This window comes from Paroedura picta, chromosome 7, assembly GCF_049243985.1.
Source record: "Paroedura picta isolate Pp20150507F chromosome 7, Ppicta_v3.0, whole genome shotgun sequence".
Classification (NCBI taxonomy): Eukaryota; Metazoa; Chordata; class Lepidosauria; order Squamata; family Gekkonidae; genus Paroedura; species Paroedura picta.
Genome location: NC_135375.1, coordinates 92,157,806 through 92,181,025, shown reverse-complemented (window position 1 = coordinate 92,181,025; position 23,220 = coordinate 92,157,806). Strand labels below are relative to the sequence as shown.

Below are 23,220 nucleotides of genomic sequence, written 5' to 3'. Positions count from 1 at the left end.
ATGGGAATTTAGAGAAAAACAGGACGATATGTAGCATTTTCATATCAAATTTACTTTACTGCGTTAACTAAAGAAATTATGTATTATTTATTTGTAGTTGTGGAGGAAAATGCCATGAAGTTGACTTATGGAGATTCTGTAGGGTTTTCAATGCAAGAGATCTTCGGAGGTAGTTTGCTGCTACCTGCTTCCGCATAGCAACCTTGGACTTCCTTGGTGGTCCTCCATCCAAAAACTTACGTTTGGTCAGCTTCTAAGATTGATAGCTAAAACTATATAAAATTGTTCTTGTTTATGGAATTCACATAAATTCCATTTCAATGTCTGGTTTTTCTTCAGTGAAATTGGCAGATATGCCCACTATTGGAAACAGAGCTGAAAATTGCTGTACCATAGTTATGTTGTTGCATATCTTAATTTTGCCATCTGAGAAGGAGGAAAAATTAAAGTTGAAGGCTTAAAAGCAATTCTCTAGTAGACAAAAGAAGGTACATTTTATGGCAGAAGTCATCGCAGTAAAACTGCAAGTGTGTATGTATATAACATCAAACTTTTAAACTTTGAGACCAGTGAACTCTTTATGTATTATCAGACACATCAAAGCATTGTTAATTGTTAGAATAATTCATATTTAGGTAGTTAGTATACAGTATATTTTCAGGTATGTCTGTACTACACTTAAGAATTAGCATTACCTAATGCTGTAACTTCTTACACACAAAAAAGCCATAACCTTTTGAGTGAGTGAAACCTTGTCTTGAAGAAAAATCTATGGCAGTTTTTAGTGTTCCCCTAAGTGCCCTAGTTTTTCCACTCCAGAAGCTGAAAAAAGTTCTGAGGGTTTTCCATCTCTGATCCAGTGCCAGTTATAATATTACCATTACTGTGATGGTTTGGGTTCCTTAAAGACAAAAACTACAGAAGTCACAGGATTTATGGTAGAATTTAAGATTCTGTGTAATTTACAACTGCAACCACAATGCTCTTCATTCTCAAACAGTGAGAATAACAAAATGTTCCCTGAATTAAAAGTTCATTCTCCTCCTAAAACTGTCAGCCTTTATTCAGCACTCTGTGCTGCGAAATCAGTTTAAGGGCTCTTCTTAAAGACTTCTTTGAAAATAGCCTGCTTTTAATGGCAATCGTATTATTTCCCCCCAAGTACACAGTGGGTCATGGGTCTTTCAAGCTCTGGGGGGGGGGGGGTTGTGACCTTAAATGCTAGCCCTAAAACTAATGTGAGAATTGTCTCTAGGCTGAGCAAATGATTCTTTCAGCTTTGAAAAGTGTGTAGGAGGCTAGCCATCTTTGAAGAATTACCCCAGATACTTTAGTAGGAAAGTAGACACTGGGCGAACAGCCCATGATTGACTATGTTGAATGCTGCTGTCAGATTTAGTAATAACAGCAGTATTGACCTGCCTAGTTCCAGCTGCTTCCAGAGATTGTCTATGAGGACTGCCAAAGCCATCTCCACTCCACGTCAGAAGCCAGACTGGAATAGATCAAGAGCTGATGATTCATCTAGGAAGCTCTGTAGCTGTTCTGAACCCTATACTTAACCACCTTACCCAGAAATGAAAAATCCAAGACTATGTGGTTGTTGGCTGGGTTGGATGGATCTAGTGATTTCCCCCCTCCCCCCCCCAAAATGTGGGGAAACATGGCTTCCAGGAAAGTCCCTGATGTTAGGGACAAGTTAATAATCTCCGAGAGGAACCTGAATCTCTTTGCCATCAGCTTACCACCATGAGAGGTGCATGGGTACAGGGGGCACTTGTTAGGCTGAACAGCTGCCAGAGTCCTGTCCACATTGGCCAAGAAGAGTAGATTGAAGTGGTTCAAAATAGGACCTTGAGATGGCCAAGGAGCCCCCAGTTCTGTTATTGTATCAAATTAATGGGTAAATTGCAGTGGAGTGGCAAGATTTTCTCGGCAAAAAACTTGAAAAATCCTCACACCTAATGTCTGGTTATATGCTTTGGAACAGTCCGGGAACTAAGGATGTTAAAGACTGAATTGTTTAAAAAATTGTGCTGGGCATGAGCTTGTGGAGGCAATAGAAGCTGCAAAATATTCCCTTTTTGTGACCTTAACTGCCATCTCATAAGCATTCATTATCTTACAAGACATTTGTTCTCAGCCTGAGAGTTGGGACTCCTTTGGGAGTTGAATGACCCTTTCACAGGGGTTGCGACTGGGCAAGCAGCTTGGCCTGGGGGGGGTGCGCCACCACTGTTGTCGCTCCTCCTGCAGGCGCCCGCGCTCAGCCGTCAGCCGCTCCAACAGCACCCCTGGAAAAAAAACCAATTTATATACAATCATGAACAATGGATCTTCACGCCATTTGTCAGTTTTGGTTTAATGTATGTGAAAGAACACTTGCTGAATTTTATGGTTGGGGGTCACCAAAACATGAGGAACTGTATTAAAGAGTCACGGCATTAGGAAGGTTGAGAACCACTGTTATAAGATGTAGCGTTGTCATATGTTTTCTACCAGTCTTGTTCTAGCTGTCTCAGTAGTCATAATATTGCATTGAGTAAGGAAACCAGTGTGAAACTGTAGGGGGAAATCACAGATTTCCTTGCTCACCTAAGTTGAGAGTGTCTTGGAACCTCAGTGTGGATTCTTCAGTAGAGTAATGCTAACAAGACAGTTGGGTTTGGATAAAATCAGCATTTTTGTCAATCTCATTCATTTCTCCTCTTTTCTACTCCCCCCATCCCATGTGGATTTTGAACACAGCATCATATAATGTTCAGCCAAAGGTTTTATGGCTAATCAATGGGACTTCTTTTTTCACCATAGGTACCTGAGCTTGCAGCTTGACTTAGCTTTTCTTCAACAGGAGTATGTGTTTGATTCAAACTGCTTTGCCACAACCGCAGCAGCAATACCAACAGAATAGACTGGGGGTGGGAAAGGGCTTTCATTATGAGAAAGAAAGAATTGGAAACAATGAGGAAAGAGAAAAGTGAACGACTTATGCTCTCTCATTGTCAGTCAGGGAAACTTTCTAAGAGCTAGAGCTAGAGTACTAGAGTACTCCTTATGTCCAAGTAAGTTTGTTATATGTTGGTACTGGCTTCAGGCAGTTTCCCCAATCAGAATTGCAGATCCTGACAGGCCTTCAAATGGTAACTAAGGCCAGTCACCACCCTGTATTTTAATTAGATAAATGCAAGCAAGGGGCCCTAGAAGGACTTTGCACAGGGGCATCTCAATTTCCCTTTCCCCACTATTTCTCTTCCATGACAGCCCCTTTTCCTGCTTTCTTCTCTCCTTCCCATGCACATCAGCTAAGTGTGCACCTTTATATGCCACCTTGTATTCAGTTTGCCCTTCCTCTGGCAGCCTCTACCCCATGAGAAAACTGTCCGTTGTATGGTGCTGATCACTGGGTCCAAGTGCATGGTAGGAAACCCACAAGACCTTGTTGGTCCCATGAGTCCCTTTCCCTGCACCATTTCCTGTTTTCCTCCTATGTACCCCCATATCCTCACCCTCTCCAACTTCTGTTTCTCCTTTGCACCCATCAGCCAACCTACCTTGTATCTGTTCCCCATCTTCAGCTATATTGCTTACTTCATTTGTACCCCATCTTTCTTCACAATGGGCACCCAAAAGTTTACTTCATTCTCCTTGCCGCCATTTTATCATCATAACAAATCTAGGTATTTCAGCTTCTAGTCTGAGGTTCTTAACACTATGAGTTTTGCTTCTGTTATTTGCCACCCACCATTTTTTTCCTTTTGCAGAAATCTAGTATTTCTAAACTGGTTTATAAACCAAACAGTTCTGTCCATGTCTTCAATCTGTGGAAATCTAAGTATCCAGATTGGCCATGTTGAGAATTATATATAATCACTGTGGCATCTGCTGCATTCTCTTGAACTTCCACAAGTGCCAGCACATGCAGTAAGGTTGGAGGTCTCAGCCCAGAAGCCTGGTCAGTGCTCCTTGCGTGCACAATACTATGTGCAGAATCTGATTGTTTTTCAGCAGATACCTGGGTTTTAAAGGAAGAAAGGCAGTTTGAAAACCACTAGCAATAAAGAATCTACTTTGAGATCTTCATAGGCAAAATTACTGAATTGAACTTTGAACATAAGAGTTTCTTATGAGCACTGAACGATGTGTAGAGCTTTTAGCAGAATTGCCAGCAAATAGCAAGGATTGTCTTTTTGGGATGGAAAATATAGAAATTGCAAAGCATCTATGGCAAATTAACATCCAAAAGGGAGTCCTGTATGGCAGATTTTTGGAACACATACTAGCAGAACTCTCTGATCTCCAACTCACCAGGACTTTCAGTTTCTGATAAGTCATAGGGCAGAGTTATAGTGCTGTTGCTCATTAGTGGTATTAAGGTTACCCAAACTTTGCATTTTAGTGCTTTGAATACCTCTAAAGTTCTGCTTGGTAATATACTGATACTGACAGACCTAATTTGTCATACCTGCAGATGAATGTTTTAACCTGGTGAGAACAAAATAACATGATCAAGTCAACAGGGAGGCTGACAAGCAGGTGGTACATATAAGCTTATGGTGATCATGGCATTGACAGATTTATTTAAAAAAGCATTGTAAACACATTTCCCCAGTCTCATTACCACCATTAATAATATATTCTTTAAACTGAAGGTCAAACTCTAGAAATGTTATTGAAATGTTGAGGGATTTCAAAAAATGGTATAAAGAGCAAGAGAATACTCAGATGAATAGCTGCAACACTGCTGTGACTGATACACTCAAGGCTCATAGGCTGGAGGAAAACATTGCTTTTTAGTTGCCCTCCTTTAATGCAAAATCCAGAGCTACTTAAAATATTGGAGGTTGGATGTCTCTTTGTACTCCAGATTACATAACACAAAAGTAGGCTTACCTTCATTGCCTAACGATTCTGTATTCTTCTGAAGTTTTGCCTCAGGGCAGTATTTGTCTGATTAAGTTTAGGAAAAATGTATAAATGATGGCATTCTTGATCTTGAATCAACTCTAGAGCGATCTAAACAGTAAAGTAGCACATGAAGCTTTTCATGGGAAGACATTGATAGGTAAACACCTGGATGTGTGACCCAAATGTGTTTTCATCTTCTTCAAATCCCTGTTCAAACAAAATAGCCCTGTACTGTGTTCTTGAGTAATAGAAGGCATAGAATCATAGAGTTGGAAGGGGCCATACAGGCCATCTAGTCCAACCCCCTGCTCAACACAGGATCAGCCCTAAGCATCCTAAAGCATCCAAGAAAAGTGTGTATCCAACCTTTGCTTGAAGACTGCCAGTGAGGGGGAGCTCACCACCAACTTAGGGAGCCTATTCCACTGCTGAACTACTCTGTGAAAAATGTTTTCCTGATATCTAGCCTATATCGTTGTACTTGAAGTTTAAACCCATTACTGCGTGTCCTTTCCTCTGCAGCCAACAGAAACAGCATCCTGCCCTCCTCCAAGTGACAACCTTTCAAATACTTAAAGAGGGCTATCATGTCCGATCTAAACCTCCTTTTCTCCAGGCTGAACATTCCCAAGTCCCTCAACCTATCTTCATAGGGCTTGGTCCCTTGGCCCCAGATCATCTTCGTTGCTCTCCTCTGTACCCTTTCAATTTTATCTACGTCCTTCTTGAAGTGAGGCCTCCAGAACTGCACACAGTACTCCAGGTGTGGTCTGACCAGTGCCGTTTACAATGGGACTATGACATCTTGTGATTTTGATGTGATGCTAGTGTTGATACAGCCCAAAATGGCATTTGCCATTTTTACCGCTGCATCACACTGCCTGCTCATGTTTAGTTTACAGTCCACAAGTACCCCAAGGTCTCGTTCACACACAGTGTTACCTAGAAGCGTATCCCCCAGCCAGTAGGCATGCTTTTCATTTTTCTGACCCAGATGCAGAACTTTACACTTATCTTTATTAAATTGCATCTTGTTCTCATTTGCCCATTTTTCCATTGTGTTCAGATCTCGCATATCTCAGTGTTGGTGAGTTTTAAATTGTTACAGATGTGAACACTACGGAGAGGAAATCACCCAGTCATTGAAAAACCCTGAAAGCAAATAGTTGACTAAATAGGTGCAGGGGTGTTTAGAGGAGGAGGAGAAGCTAAACTTACTCCTGTTTATAACTTACTTTGTTTAAAGGCTATGTGGACATTCCCATGCTGAAAAGAGAGACCAAAGGTTTCTTTAAATAAAAATAAAGCAGAGCTGCATACTGATCTGGGTGAAGGAAATTTGTGTTTGTCACACTTGTTTTATTTATTTTACTTACATTTATAATCTCCCTTTTTCATTTACACTTCAAGTTGAATTATACCTTGTAGGTCTATTCAAAGCAATCTACTAAGACTGGAGTTACAGAAATCTGAAACAAGCATAGCATAGACATGATACAGAATACAGATACAATGCAGAAAAATTTACGTCAGTAGAAAATAACAGATAATATGTCCTCTGTACAGTAGTTTAGTCCAAAGACCTTTATATAGTACAGTCAGTATATTATTTGTGTCCATGTATGGCTTTTACAGAGGGCACATGAAGATGTTGAATAATGTGGGAGACAGAAATGCACCGTGCGTTGCTGCACAAGGGAGTGAATAAGGGCACGAGTAATTCTTTCCTAATGCAACCCTCTGTTTGTGACCCTGGAGAAATCAACCATTGGAGGGCTGATCCCTGTATACCAGTGTCAGCAAAGCGGGGAGCGGGAAGTTCACGGTCTACCACATTGAATGCTGCCATGAGATCTAAAAGTATGAGCAGCGCCAACCTGTCCATGTTCAGCTGTCAAAACTGAAGTCCTCTTTCTAACAAGGAGGTATCTGCCACACTCAGAACTGGTAGCCTTTAGTATGTCCTGGCTCTCTTAGGAGAATGCTTAGATACAGGAGTTCTGTTATAAATGCATGTATCTTGTAAATGCCTCCTTGTTAGAGGTTCCTCCCATCAACACCTGCACCCACAGAAAAGAACAGAACAACAGTGCAGAAAAATGGACTCAAATTGTTCCGTTTACTGTGTTGTTAAATTGTAAGTGTTCTATCTTTTTGTCTCAAATTCCTATTGTTAAGAATGTTATACATTCAATTAATATGTTAGTGATACATATTGTTCATGAAAGTTACAATGTAAACTGCCCTGAGCCACAAGGGAGGGCAATATATAAATGTAATAAATAAATAAATGCTTTTTACATTGATAGATCTCTTCTGAACAAGTTGGGGCATTTATTGTAAGTACCTTGAAACAAGAGGAAAGGCAGGTTATGTTTTAATAATTAAATGAAGTCTGGTTATCCAAATAAAATAGCTTGTGTGTTTTTCACAGACTTTTTTTTTCTTTTGCTGTCGAATCATACCTGACCTATGGCAACCCTGTGGGGTCTTCAAAGCAAGCAATATCCAGAGGTTGTTTGCCATTGCCTGCTTCTGCATCATGCTACTGGATTTCCTGGTTGGTCTCCCACCCAAATGCTAATTACTTATTTATTTAATTTATATCTTGCCTTTCTCCTTTTCTCCATTTTATCTTTACAACAACCCTGTGAAATAGGTTAGACTGAGAATCACCATGGTCACCCAGAAAGTTTCTGTGGCAGACCTCAGTTTCTTACAGGTCTCTTGCCTTGAAAACCCTTTGCGGTTGCCATACATCAATCATGACTTGATGGCAACAGAAAAGTCCAACACTTTAACCGCTAAGCCATGCTGGCTCTCTAACTCGGGCTAGCCCTGCTCAGCGTCGAAGATCTGATGAGGTCAGGCCAGCCTGACTTACATGGGTCAAGACTTCTAAACGTATGCTGCACGCTTAACAAGTATTTTGTTCCATGTACTGTGATCCTTGCTTACTAAAATGCTTTAGTTTTATCCAAATGAGAAATGTAAAATTTTTACTTCCCTATGAAACCTAAGCTTATTTTAATGCTTTATCACCTTTAAGTATATAATTTGTAACAATTGTTTTCTTTTGCTGATTTTGCCTAAATTTTTGTACCGGCAGAATTGTACTAGACAGAGATGGAAACTACTGCACACTGTGCTAAATTCCTCTGCAGGCTGGCAAAATCGTGGTGGGGCGATCGTCTAAGTCAGTGGTCCCCAACCTTTTTTAGGCTGGGGACTGGCAGGGCAACTGCCACGCCCGCCCAGCGCGCATGTGCAGCTGCACCCACGCATTGCACATGCACGGCCGTGCATGCGCACATGCGTCATGCGTGGCACTTTCTCTCATGCGCGGGTGCGGGCCTGATTCCCTCTCCCCCCCCTCCCACAGTAAGAAGCTTCCCGGGCCGGAAGCTTTTTTACTGCAGGGGGGCAGGGAGAGGGAACTGCGGCCTGGCGCCATGGCCTTCGCGGCCCGGCACCGGGCCGCAGCCCGCAGGTTGGGGACCACTGGTCTAAGTCACTATGCAACGATGGGGATTCTGGTGCAAATTGGAACTGCCAACAACACACTGGGTAATGTTCTAGCACTTGCCCAGAGTTTTGGGACAAGTACTAGAGAATCACCCTGGTGCAGTGTCACCTCTTCTGGGTCATGCTAGAAGTGACATCATCTTGCAGCAATGAAGATTGCCTCACCCCTGCGGTAACTACTAGGAATGTGCACCTCGGCTTGGCCACTTCAGCGATCATCGAAACCCGAGGTGGCTCATAGGAGGCCAACACCACGATGCGGAGGGAGGGAGGAGGCAGTGGTTGCTGCCTTGGGCTTCAATGATCTCCAAGGCAGCTGAGCTGAGTTGCACATCCCTAGTAACTACCCTATTTCTGGCCAGTAGCTGTGTTGTGCCATTCCTGGCAACTCTGGTGATGGTACATCAAATATGATCCTTAAAAGCAAAGACTGAAGAACTTTACAGGGACTGTATCTTTGCTACCAATCAGAGCAAACTCATTAAAAGGAAAACTGAGACTATGACATCCTTCATGTGATATATTCCAATGTTCAGAATAACTGTGAGAACAAGCATCTGTGCTGAGAACTGTGTTGCTATTTATTTTGCCTGTAATAATCCCCCCGTTTTTGCTACACATACTGAGAACAAATAAGCGGTGGTGCCGTAAAACCAAGAGCTGAAACTGTTTGCGCTGGTTCCCTGTATTTAACACTCATGAGCATATAAAGTGGATCCCTCCATAGGGAGTATGTTTGGGTATGTGAATATTTCTGGGCTTGCCCAGCTCTGCACCTAAGAAACCCTGAAGAGCAACACAGAGAAAATATGAAAAGGTGGGCGGGGTTGTTTGTACTGCATATGTGCCTGATGCATGGTTTCAGTGCTCATCTAGTGGCAAAAAGGTAATTTGCACAGAGGCATTAAACAAAGATAAGCGTATTAGATGCACAATCCTGCTCCATGCTGTATTTTCCCACAACATGGTTGCCACAAGTACAACTGAGGACCAGCTTGGTGTAGTGGTTAGGAGTGCGGACTTCTAATCTGGCAAGCTGGGTTTGATTCTGCACTCCCCCACATGCAACCATGGGTGACCTTGCGCTCGCCACAGCACTGATAGAGCTTTTCTGACTGAGCAGTAAGATTAGGGCTCTCTCAGCCTCACCTACCTCACAGGGTATCTGATGTGGGGAGAGGAAAGGGAAGGAGATTATAAGACACTTTGAGACTCCTTTGGGTAGAGAAAAGCAGCATAAAAGAAACAGCTTTTCTATTTTCAATGCATCAAATGAGGTGTACCAGTTGTCTTCCCCTCCCACACCTTCAGTGGCTTCTCCTAGTGATCAGGCAAGTAGGAAAGTGACATTACCTTTAAGGCCATATGTGGTCAGGGTCCAGTGTACCTGAGGGACCACTTTCCTGCCTATGGCTTTACACCCTGCCCACCCCTAACTGGATAATAATCCCTGGCCCTAAAGAAGCTCTCCTGGCCTCAACCAAGGCCCGAGCTTTCTCTGTCCTGGCCCCACTTGGTGGAATGAGCTCTCAAAGGAGATCAGGGCTCTCGCGGAGCTAACACAGTTTTGCATGGCCTGCAAAAGGAAGCTCTTCTATCAGGCATTTAGTTGAGACCAAGTGAAACCAGCAACATCCACAGTGCCCCTGCTCCCTCCCACCCAGAAATCCATTCATGAGTTCTGTCACTGGATCTGTTTGTACTGTTATAGTCCGTTACCTCTGTTATAGTTATTATTAATGTTAATATTATTGTTGCAGTTATTTATATGTTAGGGAAAAAACTGTGTTCCATGTATTGTTTTCTACATTCCATGTAAACCGCCCTGAGCCTCAGGGGAGGGCAGTATATAAATACAACAAATAAATAAAATAGGTGAGTTAATTGTCACTTAAGATTTTCTGTCGTGATTATTTTGTGCAGGGAGTAGGAAATCCGAGTTGGTGAGCTCCATCTTCCTCAAGAAGTGGTGGGTTCTCCATCTTTAGAAATTTTAAAACAGAGGCTAGATAGCCATCTGACGAAGTGGCTGATTCTGTGAAGGTTCAAGGGGGTGGCAGGTTACAGTGGATGAGCGATAGGGTTGTAGGCATCCTGCAAAGTGCAGGACGTTGGACTAGATGACTCCTGAGATCCCTTCCAACTCTATGATTCCATCTTCTTGTGAAATGGATGCAAGTTCTTTACCTAAAGCATCTGTTCCACATAATATATGTCTGGTAAGGCCTTGGAGGAGGAGCGTGTCTCATAACTTAAGTGCCAGCACTTAACATCCACTCAGGGTGGCTGTCCTGCCCCTGAGGGCCTCGTCCTCCAACCGACTTGCCTGTCTGACCAGTGGCCAGCCAATCGCCTTCTGTATCCCACCCCTGACCACCCCCTCCTCCTTCCACTTCCATCTGAAACTGACTGCAGATCCCTACTGTGTGAGAGCTGCCCCTGCCAGTGAGTTCCCTAACAGCTGCCTGCAGCCTTTCCAGGTCCCAGCGGGAGGGGGAGTTCTTTGACCCCCCCCATCCAGCGCCTGTTGTATTCCTGAGTGCAACAGGCTTTGTCCCTAGTAGAATCATAGAGTTGGAAGGAGCCATGCAGGCTTTCTAGTCCAGCCCCTTGCTCAGTTGCAGGATCAGCCTAAGGCAACCCTGATATTTGTCCAGCTGCTGCTTGAAGACCACAAGAAGAAGAGTTGGTTCTTATATGCTGCTTTTCTGTACCTGAAGGAGTCTCAAAGCAGCTTCCAATTGCCTTACCTCTCCTCTCCCCACAACAGACACCCTTTGAGGTAGGTGGGGCTGAGAGAGAGCCCTGATATTACCGCACTATCAGTGCTGTGACAAGCCCAAGGTCACACGACTGGCTGCATGTGGAGGAGGAGCGGAGAATCAAACCCAACTCTCCAGATTAGAAGCCCATGTCCCTAACCCCTACAGCAGTCATGTCCTGTCTCAACCTTATCCAGGCTCAGTTTTCCCGTCCTAAAGCCCCACCCACCCACATCTAGCGCCTGTTGTATTCCTAAATGCAATGGGCTTAGCCCCTAGTTGGAATATATGCTAAGCTACAGGACACCTTCAAGGGAGCAAAGAAGTCACAATTATGTATCTGGTGCTTGTTGTCAGACATAGTTTGCATAGTTCTCAATGAGGAACGTTCTTTGTATCAACCATGAATTCATTGTAAACCGTCATGAGCCACAGGGAACAACAGTATACAAATGTAATAATTAAATAACGTTTCAGACAAATGTTTTTAAAGTGCAGAGTGTTGCCATGTTTCCCTGGGGTTGTGAAGATGGGCAGGGTTGTGCAACTCTTAGTCTGCACTTGCAATAGAAAATGGTTGCATTGTGGCAGGACCACCTCAGATGCTTATTTCCTGGCTTTATTCTGAGAGTTAAGGCTGAAATCACTTTGGGCGGCTGGCCAGGCTTGTCAGCTGCAGCTTTTATAGTGCTTCAGTAATGCTGGAGCAGAATGAGCGGCTGCCAGACTGCAGAGCAAGTAATAATAGCGGTTGGATTAAAACTGTGTGGTACTCATAAATGAAATATTAAAGATGCTTGGACAAGCATAGTTTTTAAGCTGGAATGTATTTGCATTTTTATTCCATACATGATTTCATTGGAGCTCTCTTGATGTCTTGGAGAGTAAGGGGAATAGCTAGTTATTAGCTTGGATTACAAGCATTAGCTACAGCTCTAATCGTACAGATGCTTTTATTTATTTAATTTTGGGAGCAGTGAAACTTTTCATGAGGCGGCACTGGGGAGCTGCGTAAGGGCCAAGTATATAGGTTTAATTCATCTCTATGACCCTTAATCTCTCTCTTGAAACCATCCCTTTTGTCTGTGTGTTTGCCACTTTGGAAGTATATCATTGTCCATGAACCTAGCAAAAAAAAAAGTGGGTTGCTTAAAGGAACTGTGGTTGATTGCATAGGATCCCAAATCACTTGTCAGTGTTTCCATTGACTTTTTAAATTCCTGTTACACAATTGCTTTTGCGGGTAGGGCATACAGGATGATAAAAAGTGATACGTGTTTATTAATATCTGTGTCATCCATTGTGAATTCCAGACTTTTTTCCTTTTCTGTGCCTGCTTCTTTTGTTACAAATTGTGAGCCTTTAAAAAAAATCAGGTGGCCTCAGAATATTTTACTATACAGTGACAGCTCTGCAGGACCTGCAAGATGAAGCTCTTCTGTCAATCTTATGGTTGGGGCCTTCAATGATAACATTAATCAGGACCTCCCCCATTCCTCCTCCTTCTCCCATCTTTCTCCCCATTACGGTACTAGCAGTTTTAAATCTTACCTTTTAAAATATTAATTTAACTGTCTCCTGAACTTTTCTGATCCGTAGTAACTGTATGTTTTTGGCTTTTATATTGTAAATTCTGTTTAATGTCCTGAGGCATCTAGCTGAGAAGGAGTGGTATAGAAGTCTCAGAAGAAATAAAATAGATAAATAAACATAGGCTGAATTCGAGAAATAAGGGACAGCTTAGAAAGCAAGAGACAGCTTAGAAAGTGCGCCAGAAGCTGATGCAAAGTGTGGGATGTGGAAGTTTCCCTGAAAGCATTAAATAAGACAGCTGAGCAGTCTCAAATGATTTGGGTTTAAGTTCTGCCAGCCAAGTTCTGATATCATTGGGCCATGGGATAGGAGGTTGGTATGAGCCATGTAACACTGTTGGCTCAGGCTAGCCTCATCTTATCAGATCTCAGAAGCTGAGCAGGGTTAGTATTTGTATGGAAGACCCTCAAGGAATCTCAGGGTTGCAACATGGAAACAGGGAATGGCAAATCACCTCTGAACATCTCTTGCCTTGAAAACCCTATAGAGTGGCCATGTGACTTGATAGCAAATAATCTTCCCGAGCTTTTAGATCCAGAGACCAAAGCAAGAGAGAGCCATATAGCTCATGACCTGCTAGTTGCCTTCAGTTTAGGCATTTTATTGCAGTAGGAGGCCACTAGGCTGCACTGAGATTGGTCTCTTGCCTGCTGCTTGCCTCCTGGTTCAGTTTCTGTCTTGTCCACTCTGGCTTATATCCTGCTTTAGCCTGAGTCATGTGATCACAGCCTTAGTTCCTCACCTGTGCTAAAAAAGTATACATGTCTGATTCTTCTGCTCAGACCATCTAAAGCCTTGTTAGAATAACTCTATTTCTAAGCACACCCAACAACTCTTATATACCCCCAAACAGTTCAAAGCATGCTTTTATCTGCCTCAAATCTATAATACACAATATCAAGTGAGATGAATAAGTGATCCCAAAGTCTGCCTCTTGAATTGAAATGATGGAGCTGGTAATGGCGGAGGGGAGGGGGGATATGGCATGTCTCGTAAACCCCTGGGTCCAGAAATATGTAAAATGTCATTTTCTTTTTCACAACTTCTGGAAGATAGCAAATTGCTAGGAAAATGCTGTGACATTGCCAGGTTGCAGTCAGAAGAACAAACTACTATTCACTCAGCATAAATCTATTTTTCAGTGAGCATTTTATTTAAATGGCTGTCACTGGAGTTCAGGGTAGTTTCTTGAGTAGATGGCATGAAGTGCAGGAGTAAAATTTCATGAAACTTTGGTTGGAGTAGGAATTGCTTGTAATGCGATTCTTGAAGACATACTGGAGGTTGCTAGATAATATCATAGCTCTCAAGAGAAATCGATCTGTCTTTATCTGACAACAGGAGCTTTGAGTTTCAAAGGCCCCCAGATCTTGTTGATCTCAGAGATGCTATTGGACTTGAATCTAGCTAGTCCATATCTGGGACTACAAAGTTGTTTTCTGCCTTTCTTGCACCTCTTGTGTGGAAGGGTGTTGCATAAATAAACCTTGCTGACACAGAAAGGCTTGGAAAAATATATTGGGTAAAGAGCATCCTTTAATTTTTAAAAATCGTACAACTTGACTGCATGCGTAATTTTCATGTATAGTCTTCATTTATAAATCTTTCTTGGTGAGACTTGAGAAAGATTACAGAATAAGAAATGTAGCTTGTATCTAATGTGACTCCTTGTCTCATAAAGGGTTTTAGTGCACATATGTGAGTGGTGGGGAGAAGATGGTCATGAAAATGAAGAACTCTGAAACTGCTTTTAAAAGAGCAGTGATGTGGTCAGGAGAGCAAAACTGGTGGGTTTGACTGGGAGAGACTTGAATTCAAATCCCAGCTAAACTATCTGTTCACTGGATGGCTTTGATGAGAGTAGTTGGTTTGAACACTCATCCCTTGGGGTCTCCTTGAAATGAGTCCCTTCATGTGTTTTCACCGAAGTGCATTTTAAAAAGCACCTTGAATATTAGTTGTGTGTCCTTTTGTACCTGGATTGTGGTTCCTGTAGTTTTTAGTTCCACTAGACCAATGGTTCTCAACCGCCGTCACACAGCAACCCCAACTGTGGTGGCCGCGCATGCATGCAGGCACACAACAATCTGAAGGCAGCGTGGAGGCGGCCACTGCCATGGCTCCGCCACCACCACCACCACCACCACCTGCTGCCAACGCGGCGACCACCAACCTGGCGACTGTGCAGAAGGGGCCAGGCAACCGCAAGGTTGAGAACGATTGCACTAGCTCAGGGGTAGTCAAACTGCGGCCCTCCAGATGTCCATGGACTACAATTCCCAGGAGCCCCTGCCAGCATTCTGGAGGGCCGCAGTTTGACTACCCCAGCACTAGATGAACACAGCAGCAGTATTACTTATTGCCTCATATGGTTCTTGAGAATTATTGGCAAGAAAAAGTGGTGTGATATGTCTGGAATCTTACGAATATGTTGAACTACCTTTCTAAATAAGTTCTTCCAGTGGTGAAATTCAAACTATCAGAAACGGTAATAAGAACTCTAAAGCATGGCATACCAGTCTTATTGTAACTCTGTAATCAAACAGTTAAGGTTTTCCCCCCCAGAGGCTCAGTTTCCAAAGTTTCACTCAGTTCTTTGTTCTTTTATTTGTCCAGAATGGAATCTGTGGCAAGCAGTTCTGGGAACGTCCTGTTTCCTCCAAGATGCTTTCCAGAAACATAGATAGGTAGTCATATTACCTAGTGTCCATTTCTGACAGTTCATTCAGCAATCATCTGCCCTGGTGTCTGTTTTGATCTTTGCTGTGAGTAGTTGGAAATGAACATGCTTATCTTAACACCGCCTGTGGTGCCGTGGGCGCCACGGACTAAATAAAAGGCTAAGGGGTTCTAGGGCGGGATGTGTCCGTGATGAGGAAGGGTCCGGATTACTACGGACAGACAATCGCGTAGCACCTGCTGATTGGTCCCTCCGATTCCCATCCCCAGCAACGGCGAGCCGCATGCCGCGCAGCTCGCAGTTGCTCCTTTGCCGCCGCCCTGATGCGTCGTAGGCGCAAAGCGCCTCCGATGCATCAGGCCGCCCGCAAGGGAGCCCCCGGCAGCCGTGCGGAGCGCGGCTGCCGGGGGCTCCCTGCCCGGCGGCCTGACGCGGCGAGAGGCGCGAAGAGCTTCTCGCCGCGTCATGCCGCCGCCCGAGGAAGCCGCCGACAAAAGACTGCCGCCCGGCAGTATAAGCAGAGATGGAACAAGAAGGAGCAGTTTGGTCTGAGGGAAGAAATTCTCTGTATTGATGAATCATCACTGTTTTAAAGTGCTATCTGTTTTAAGTGCTTTAAAAGTTTAAAAATTACCGTGCTTTTTTCTTATAAAAGTTGCCCTACCAACTGCAAACAAGTGGTCTTTAATAAAAGTCATCCTTAAATCTAAGCAGTACTGATATGAATCACTGTAACAGTGTAGCCAATCTCACCTTCAAGAATGAAGTGCAATTGCCCTTATTAACAGTATATTTTCCCTTGTATTGTAAGCTAATCCTGCCGGTAGTGTTTGAATGAAGCAGTTTCTGAAAAGCTCATGCATCCTTTTTGAAAAGATTACTGGGTATATAGAAGCTGTGGAGGGACTCTCAAATGTGTATGTGTCAACTGTCCAGGCTAACTTTCTCTTTTTCTACTGCATTCAAGATTCTAAACACATTATTGTCTTGGTTTCCTTTTCTCTTGGGTATGTTCTTGCTTTATTGTCTTGACTGATGAATGACTTCCCATTAGCCCATTGGTTTTAGCTGCCTGGAAACGCAATGCTGTATAGGGAATTTTGTCTAAGATTGTGTGGGAATGTAGCGTGTCTCATACAGAACACTGTGTGGGAGGAAAGCCCTATCAGTAGTTGTCACTGTCTTAGACAGGTTAAGTACGGGTACTGTTTTATCATTCATTCTGAAGATGCATGAAAATTAAGTGTAATCCTTATGGATGCACTTGTGTTTGAAATGAATTATGACAATTGACTTCATGGTTCCATTTGCAGCTAACATTTCATAATGGAATAGTTGTGTACAAAATTCATTAATCCCAAGACCGGGTAGCCATGCACATTTGTCACTTGATTACTATACTTGCTAGGTGATGACTAATGTGCGGAAGTAGAAACCTTCATTATTTGATCATCTCCAACTATACTGTGTCAATAGAAGCAGTTCATTTCTTCACTTGGGAGAGGAGAGATCCAATGAGACACACATGCATCTATGAGTTGGCCGCCATTGTTTGCGCTGGTGAATTTTTGTATGATTCTTCTCTGATGAGAACAAGAAGAAGAAGAGTTGGTTTTTATATGCTGCTTTTTCCTACCTGAAGGAGGCTCAAAGCGGCTTACAGTCGCCTTCCCATTCCCAAGGATAGAAATTAGTCTTCAGACGCTTCTAGACACTCAACAGTAGAATCATGGGAGTCCATCTAACATTGAGTAGAAAGCAGCATAACCTGTAATATCCCCACCATCGTCAAATACAACTTGAGCTTTACCTTTTATTACTTAAAAAAGGACTGAGATGTGAACTGTCTTGCATAACCATATTGTCTCTCTCTCTCCCCCCCCCCCATCCTTCTTTGTCTGTTCCCCTTCCTCCCCCATAACACAATACTAGAGCTCCAAGCGAGAGTGGAAGCCTCTCGAGGATCGCAGCTGCACAGATATCCCATGGCTGCTGCTATTCATTCTGTTTTGCATTGGAATGGTAAGTAACAAAGGAACTCCATTCAAAGGGTATCTGCTCATGTATTGCAGTCAGCTGACTCTGATTCCTTGTCAGAAGATTAATTTTAAGGTGTAGCTTCAGTCATGCCAGAAAGCAGTGACAGAATAGTAGCTGTACTGTTTGAAGCGTACTTGTGTGATACAGTTTATCTTTTTCAGGTGCTAAGAATTGCTATGAGGTTCCCCTTCTGTCAACAAACTTCTGAATGCAGAATGTGACCTACTCTTATTAAATGCTGCTTCAAAACATGCTAGCATTGCGGGTTTCTTCTCTTTCCCCCTCAACCTTTCATGCTTATTTTCTCATCCTGCGGGGTCGGGACCAGGGTCAAAAGACCCTTTCACAGAGGCTACGATAGGGCAAGCAGCTTGGCCATGGGGGTGCCATCTACACAACAGCCTTGTGGGGTAGATCAAGATAGAATGTTCATCTGTCTGGAACAGCAGAAAAGAGCGAGATGGGCATGGTGGGACAAGAGGCGGGACTGAACTGAGAAACCCCCGGAAAAAAAACCAATTTATATACAATCATGAACAATGGATCTTCACGCCATTGGTCAGTTTCGGTTTAATGTCTGTGAAAGAACACTTGCAGAATTTTATGGTTGGGGGTCACCACAACATGAGGAACTGTATTAAAGGGTTGTGGCATTAGAAAGGTTGAGAACCACTGCTCTAGGCAGAATACATGTTCACATATAAGAAATGTAAAAACTAGTATACTAGCCAGTACTGTTGAAGGAAAAATAGCCTTGTCCTGTCATTCCAAAGTTAGCATTTAAATATTAAAAGCCTGAGGTGGGGAGGGGGGTGGGATCACCACTGAGAGGGCTGTACCTTGAACACTAACACATTTTAATTGCCTTTGCATTCGGAGAAGATTATCTCCTGCTGCTCTGGGGGTGGGGGCAGGGAGTTGTATGTGGATGGAAGCACTTAGGTATCCAGTGCTGGCTAGGTGCCTGCAAAGTGGAGTCAAGTTTACAAATAAACAGCCCCCATAGGATGGCATCTCTATCGGCATGGCTGGGTAGTTTGGAGGCTGATAACTTATTCTGAGAGCTATCAGTGCCAGACTTCTCTCTTAAATACTATAGCAGATCTATTCTGGCCCTAAGTAGGGGACATTAGTGTCATGGTTACTGAGTGGTGGCAGGCCATGGTGTAGTATGGCTTTAAAGTGATCAGCATCTCTCTCTCTCTCTCTCTCTCTCTCTCTCTCTCTCTCTCTCTCTCTCTCTCTCTCTCTCTCTCTCTCTCTCTCTCTCTCTCTCTCTCTCTCTCTCTCTCTCATTTAGCAAGAATCTGTGTGACATGATCCCTATGCTTGGTTCCGAGTGAAGGGCTAATGACTGTATTCTGCATTAGATGTGCTTTGCTGACCCACCTTCTCCATATTACAGCAGTCCCACTTGGAAATCGCCAGAATGGTGGCTGATTCATATTTTAAGAAAATATTGTAGCCAGCATATTAAATGGAATTTATAAAATGTACTCCTGGCCGCCATTTTCTGTTTATGGCAATTCAAGTCCAGGCACCCATCTTATATCTGGACTATCTTGAATAAAACTTTTTTTGAGTATGCTACAGAGGCAGAGTTTTAATATCCCATCTTTTATGTAACATATATTCACATAATATGTAATTCTACAGATTCCATTTTTAGGTATGCTGTTTCCTTTATCAGACGACAAACATCAAATGCATTTCACAGAGCGGGTGAAATTGGAACAGAGGCATTTCTGCTTTGTACACCTGACAGACATATTGGGAGGCTGTTGTTAGAAAGAACTGTATTCTTAATACACTTTGCCATTGAAAGCTTTCGTTCTCCTCTCCTTTCTTCCCAGGGTCTTATTTGTGGCTTTTCAATAGCTACTGGAGCAGGTGCAAGATTGACTTCAGGATACGACAGTTACGGAAATATCTGTGGACACAAGAATGTAAAAATAGAGGGGATAGAAAATAGTGGTTTAGACCTCACAGAAAAGAAGTGAGTATCTGATCCCAGTGCTGTTATTTTTTTTCAATAGCTAGGGAAATACAGTCTGCTTTCATTAGACTGGATTATAATGACTTGGTTAAGAAGAAGAAGAATAAACTTCTTTGTACAAGTTCAGATTCTACATGTTTATCAGGGGGGCAGTCTCTCATTAATGGCTCCTTTGTCAGAATACCTATAAGAATGTAATGTTTAATCAATTTGGATTCCTGTGAATAAAGTACTTCTAGGTTATCAAGTCATAATCTCTTAATTGTTTTTTTAATGATTTTTGCTCTACCTTTTCATCATAGCCTGTAAATCAGTACAAGTAACCCAGATGTGAGTGTGTGTGCACATGTACCCCTTTGCACCCATACACACCTACACATATGATAGGTAGCTGCTATTTTAACTTCTAGTCTCCTGCTGCTTCTGCTTCTGCTCTGGGTGTGTGTTTGCACTTTGAACTGTAATATCCACAGGGTAACCCACTACCCTGCCCAGAATGGTTGCTGAGCCTACAATGATCAGGTTCTGTTTTTTCCAGGGCTTCCCCTATACTATGGTCACAGAACTCATCTGCTCCTTTCTTGGAGATTAGCAGTTGCTGAGGTTAATGTGATGTGAATGTTGTTTCAGCGTTGTCTTCAGAGTCCTCAGAGCCCTTTTTACTCCTGGATGTTGATGTTTCCTGATGCTAGGACAGCCATGGGGTAAAAACTTATCCAAAATGGCCATACTGTTAATCTCTGTAGAGATTTTGGGTCTTTCCCTGAGTTTGGTTAGAAATTGATTTTCTTCAGAAGGATGCTGAGTGCATCCCACTCCGGGGATTCTTCTTGAAAAATTATAGCATTTCCATTTAGGAAAATGTTTCAGACTCATGTCAAGGTGTGACTCTACATTTAAGTTGCAAATTGGAGTGAGCCTCTTTAAGTGTCTTAACTCTAGCTATTCAGTGGTCCCAAAAAAATCCCGAATATTTTTGCCATTTTTCAGGTTTGGGCATTTTAGTAGCCACCAAAAAAATAAAAACAAAAAAACATCAGTATCCAACTCAATTAATAGCTGAAACATACTAATAAGATATTTTTCAGCTTAGATTTGCTGAATGTACACACCTTGTTAACAGTATGAAAGACATCAAAACATGGAATTCTACTGCCTGGTTTGGGCTTTTACATGGTATGAATTAGTGGTTATGAACTTGGTAGCCTTGAAAGTATTGGAAGGAGTCTGTGAATCCATAGGCGTATTAAACTGTCATTTTGATCTTTTGTTGTTTTGTATTTTCTCAATTGGACACTCAAATGGACTCTAATAAGACAATTACTGTTGTGTAGGTTCTGAAAAATGTTTTGTTGTTAAAAGGGGGTTCTCGTACTTTAAAAGTTTGGGAACCACTGACATAAAACTTTTTATCTAACAGAATTTACTCTTAGGGTGGCCACAAAAGTAACTACCCCTGCCAGCCATAGACTAAGTAGGATTCTGTACTAAACCACCAGCAAGAGAAAACATCTAAAAATGATCTGGTGAAAACTGATGTTTGACTCCTGAACAGAGTTACTTCAGTTTGTGCCTATTGAAATGAATGGGTTTACGGTGGAATACAGCTGTGCGTAGGGTGGCATCTTAAATATTGTCCAAGAAGTTGGAATGCTGAAAGCAGCTGAGATACTTTGGGGGAGGGGTGAAAGGTAGAGAACATAATATTTTGCTTAAGCTCCTGAAAGCTAAAAGAATCCCGAAGAGATGGATAGGGAGGTATATTTCCAAATTATTCCTCTGTGTGAAATTCTTAATGAGCAGAGTTTTGTTATGTGAGTTGTCTGTAGAGTGTACTACTATTCTTTTATATGAGAAACCATTTTCCTTAATTGAGACATAACACTTGTTTTAGATTTTCAGCATCCTAATGTATTGATCATGCTTTGGACCAAGACCTTTAGCCTGGTCTAAGAATAGGGATGGGCACAAACTGCCTTCTGTCCTGAACTTCCATGAACTTTTAAGGCAGTTTGTAAAGCTTAAAGGGACTTGGAGGACAGTTTAAAGGGACTGCACACGAAAGTTGGAAAACAGGGAGAAGCCTGCTCAGGGTTGGGTGCAGTTTGAAGAAGGAAAGTCTCTGTTATCCAGCTGAGGTGGTAAGCAACTATGTGTTGGAGTTCACCGCCACAACAGTACAATGTCTAGGCCAACCCCAGGAGCTAAGGGCAGGGTCAAGGGAAGCGGTGCTGCCAGGGAAGGAGGTCACTTCAGCATGTCAAACCATGTGGATTGAACGTTCTTTGTGATTGGCCCACTTTTTGCTGTGCCTGGGTTAGCCTCATGGTCCTCAGGCTAGAGAGCCTTCCTTTCCTGCTGATGCCCCTGACCTTGACTCCTGGGCTGGGCCCAGCCACTGCCCTGCTGCTGTAGCACATGACTGAGGCCCTACTATAGTCCTTTAAACAAAGTTTGCTGGGCCCACAAACCGAACTGTTTCATGGTTTAGTTCATGGTTCAGCCACGAACTGAACTACATTTTGCAGATATTGTCTATCCCTGTCCAGGAACCCTGCTGCTATAGTGCAGTCTTAATTGCTTGTAGAATGAGTACAATTCATATATCTTTTTAATTTCTTTGAGTTTCTGTAAAAAGTTGTCCATCTGCTGAGCAGCTTAACTTAGCAGATGGTTTTAGTGTAAGATTAGCTAATGTACACAATTTTCTTATCCTTTCTTTTTTATCCAAATGTTTGTTAAAATCTTTTTTTAAATGTCATCTTTTCAAACCCCATTAAGGGGAAATGAGAACTTTTTAGTTTTTTTTGTTTCTAATTTTTTTTAAAGAAACGGAACATGACTTGCAGCTGAGGAAAGGCAGGAAAAGGCAGTAGCTTTCTTGTACATTTGTTGACTTTCTTCCCACTTCTATGTAAGATATTTCAATGAGTCAAACATTTCCATTTCAGGAAATAAATTTTTCAGAAAGACAGATTTATTAAAATAGTAAATATTCAGATGGAACCTACCAAGTACATAGTTTTAAACGTTGCATAAAAAGTAATTGGAAACTTCAGTTAGTTCAGAAGTTTATTTTCATTACATAGCATCAGTTCCAGGACCACTGTGTTTGCTGTCAGCTTTCCAACCAGTAAACACAGTGTTTCATTTTAAATATTCAAAGTGTGTCATGTACATTCTCAGTAATCCTTACGACAGTCCCATAAGTCAGCCTTTAGTGTCCTCAAGCCATGGTGGGGTGCATGAGGCTGAGATAATAGTTCTTGCCTAAAGCTATCTACAGATAATAACAGGGGGAAAATGAAGGCAAGAGGCTACTTGATTGAAGGAGTTATGTCTACTGGTAGTACTGGAAATGACACCTTGGTCATTTGGGGGAACCTCTACAAAAAGGTCAATTTAAGGAGGGGAATTGGAGTATAGGTTTGGTAATACTTGGCATTTATATAGCCCTTTTTCTGAGTTTCATTTTGTATGCATGATCTCAGTAATGGCAGTCCTGTAAAAAGCATATCTGTTTTTATGGAGAAAATAGCATGATAGAGGATATTGCAGTCATTAATAGCAGCAGGCATATTGATGTGGCTTGAGAAAAACAGTAAATAGCACATGACTCCTGTTCTCCATATAAGCAGTTGGACACATTGGGAAAAAAAGAAGAAAAGAAGGCAGTTTCCTCACTTTGAGTATTTAATGCATTAAGAAAGAGCACAAGA

The 23,220-nt window shown here is 42.4% G+C and overlaps 1 protein-coding gene across 2 annotated transcripts in view; it reads left to right on the top strand.

Moving 5' to 3' along the window:
• SLC44A1 (solute carrier family 44 member 1) overlaps positions 1 to 23,220 on the top strand; it is an 81,994-nt gene that overhangs the window by 9,006 nt on the left and 49,768 nt on the right. For both annotated transcript variants that reach the window (XM_077345385.1, XM_077345384.1), the window contains exons 2-3: positions 17,398 to 17,487; positions 19,359 to 19,501. In XM_077345385.1, the coding sequence (XP_077201500.1) occupies positions 17,398 to 17,487; positions 19,359 to 19,501 (233 nt within the window). The remainder of the gene's footprint in view (positions 1 to 17,397; positions 17,488 to 19,358; positions 19,502 to 23,220) is intronic.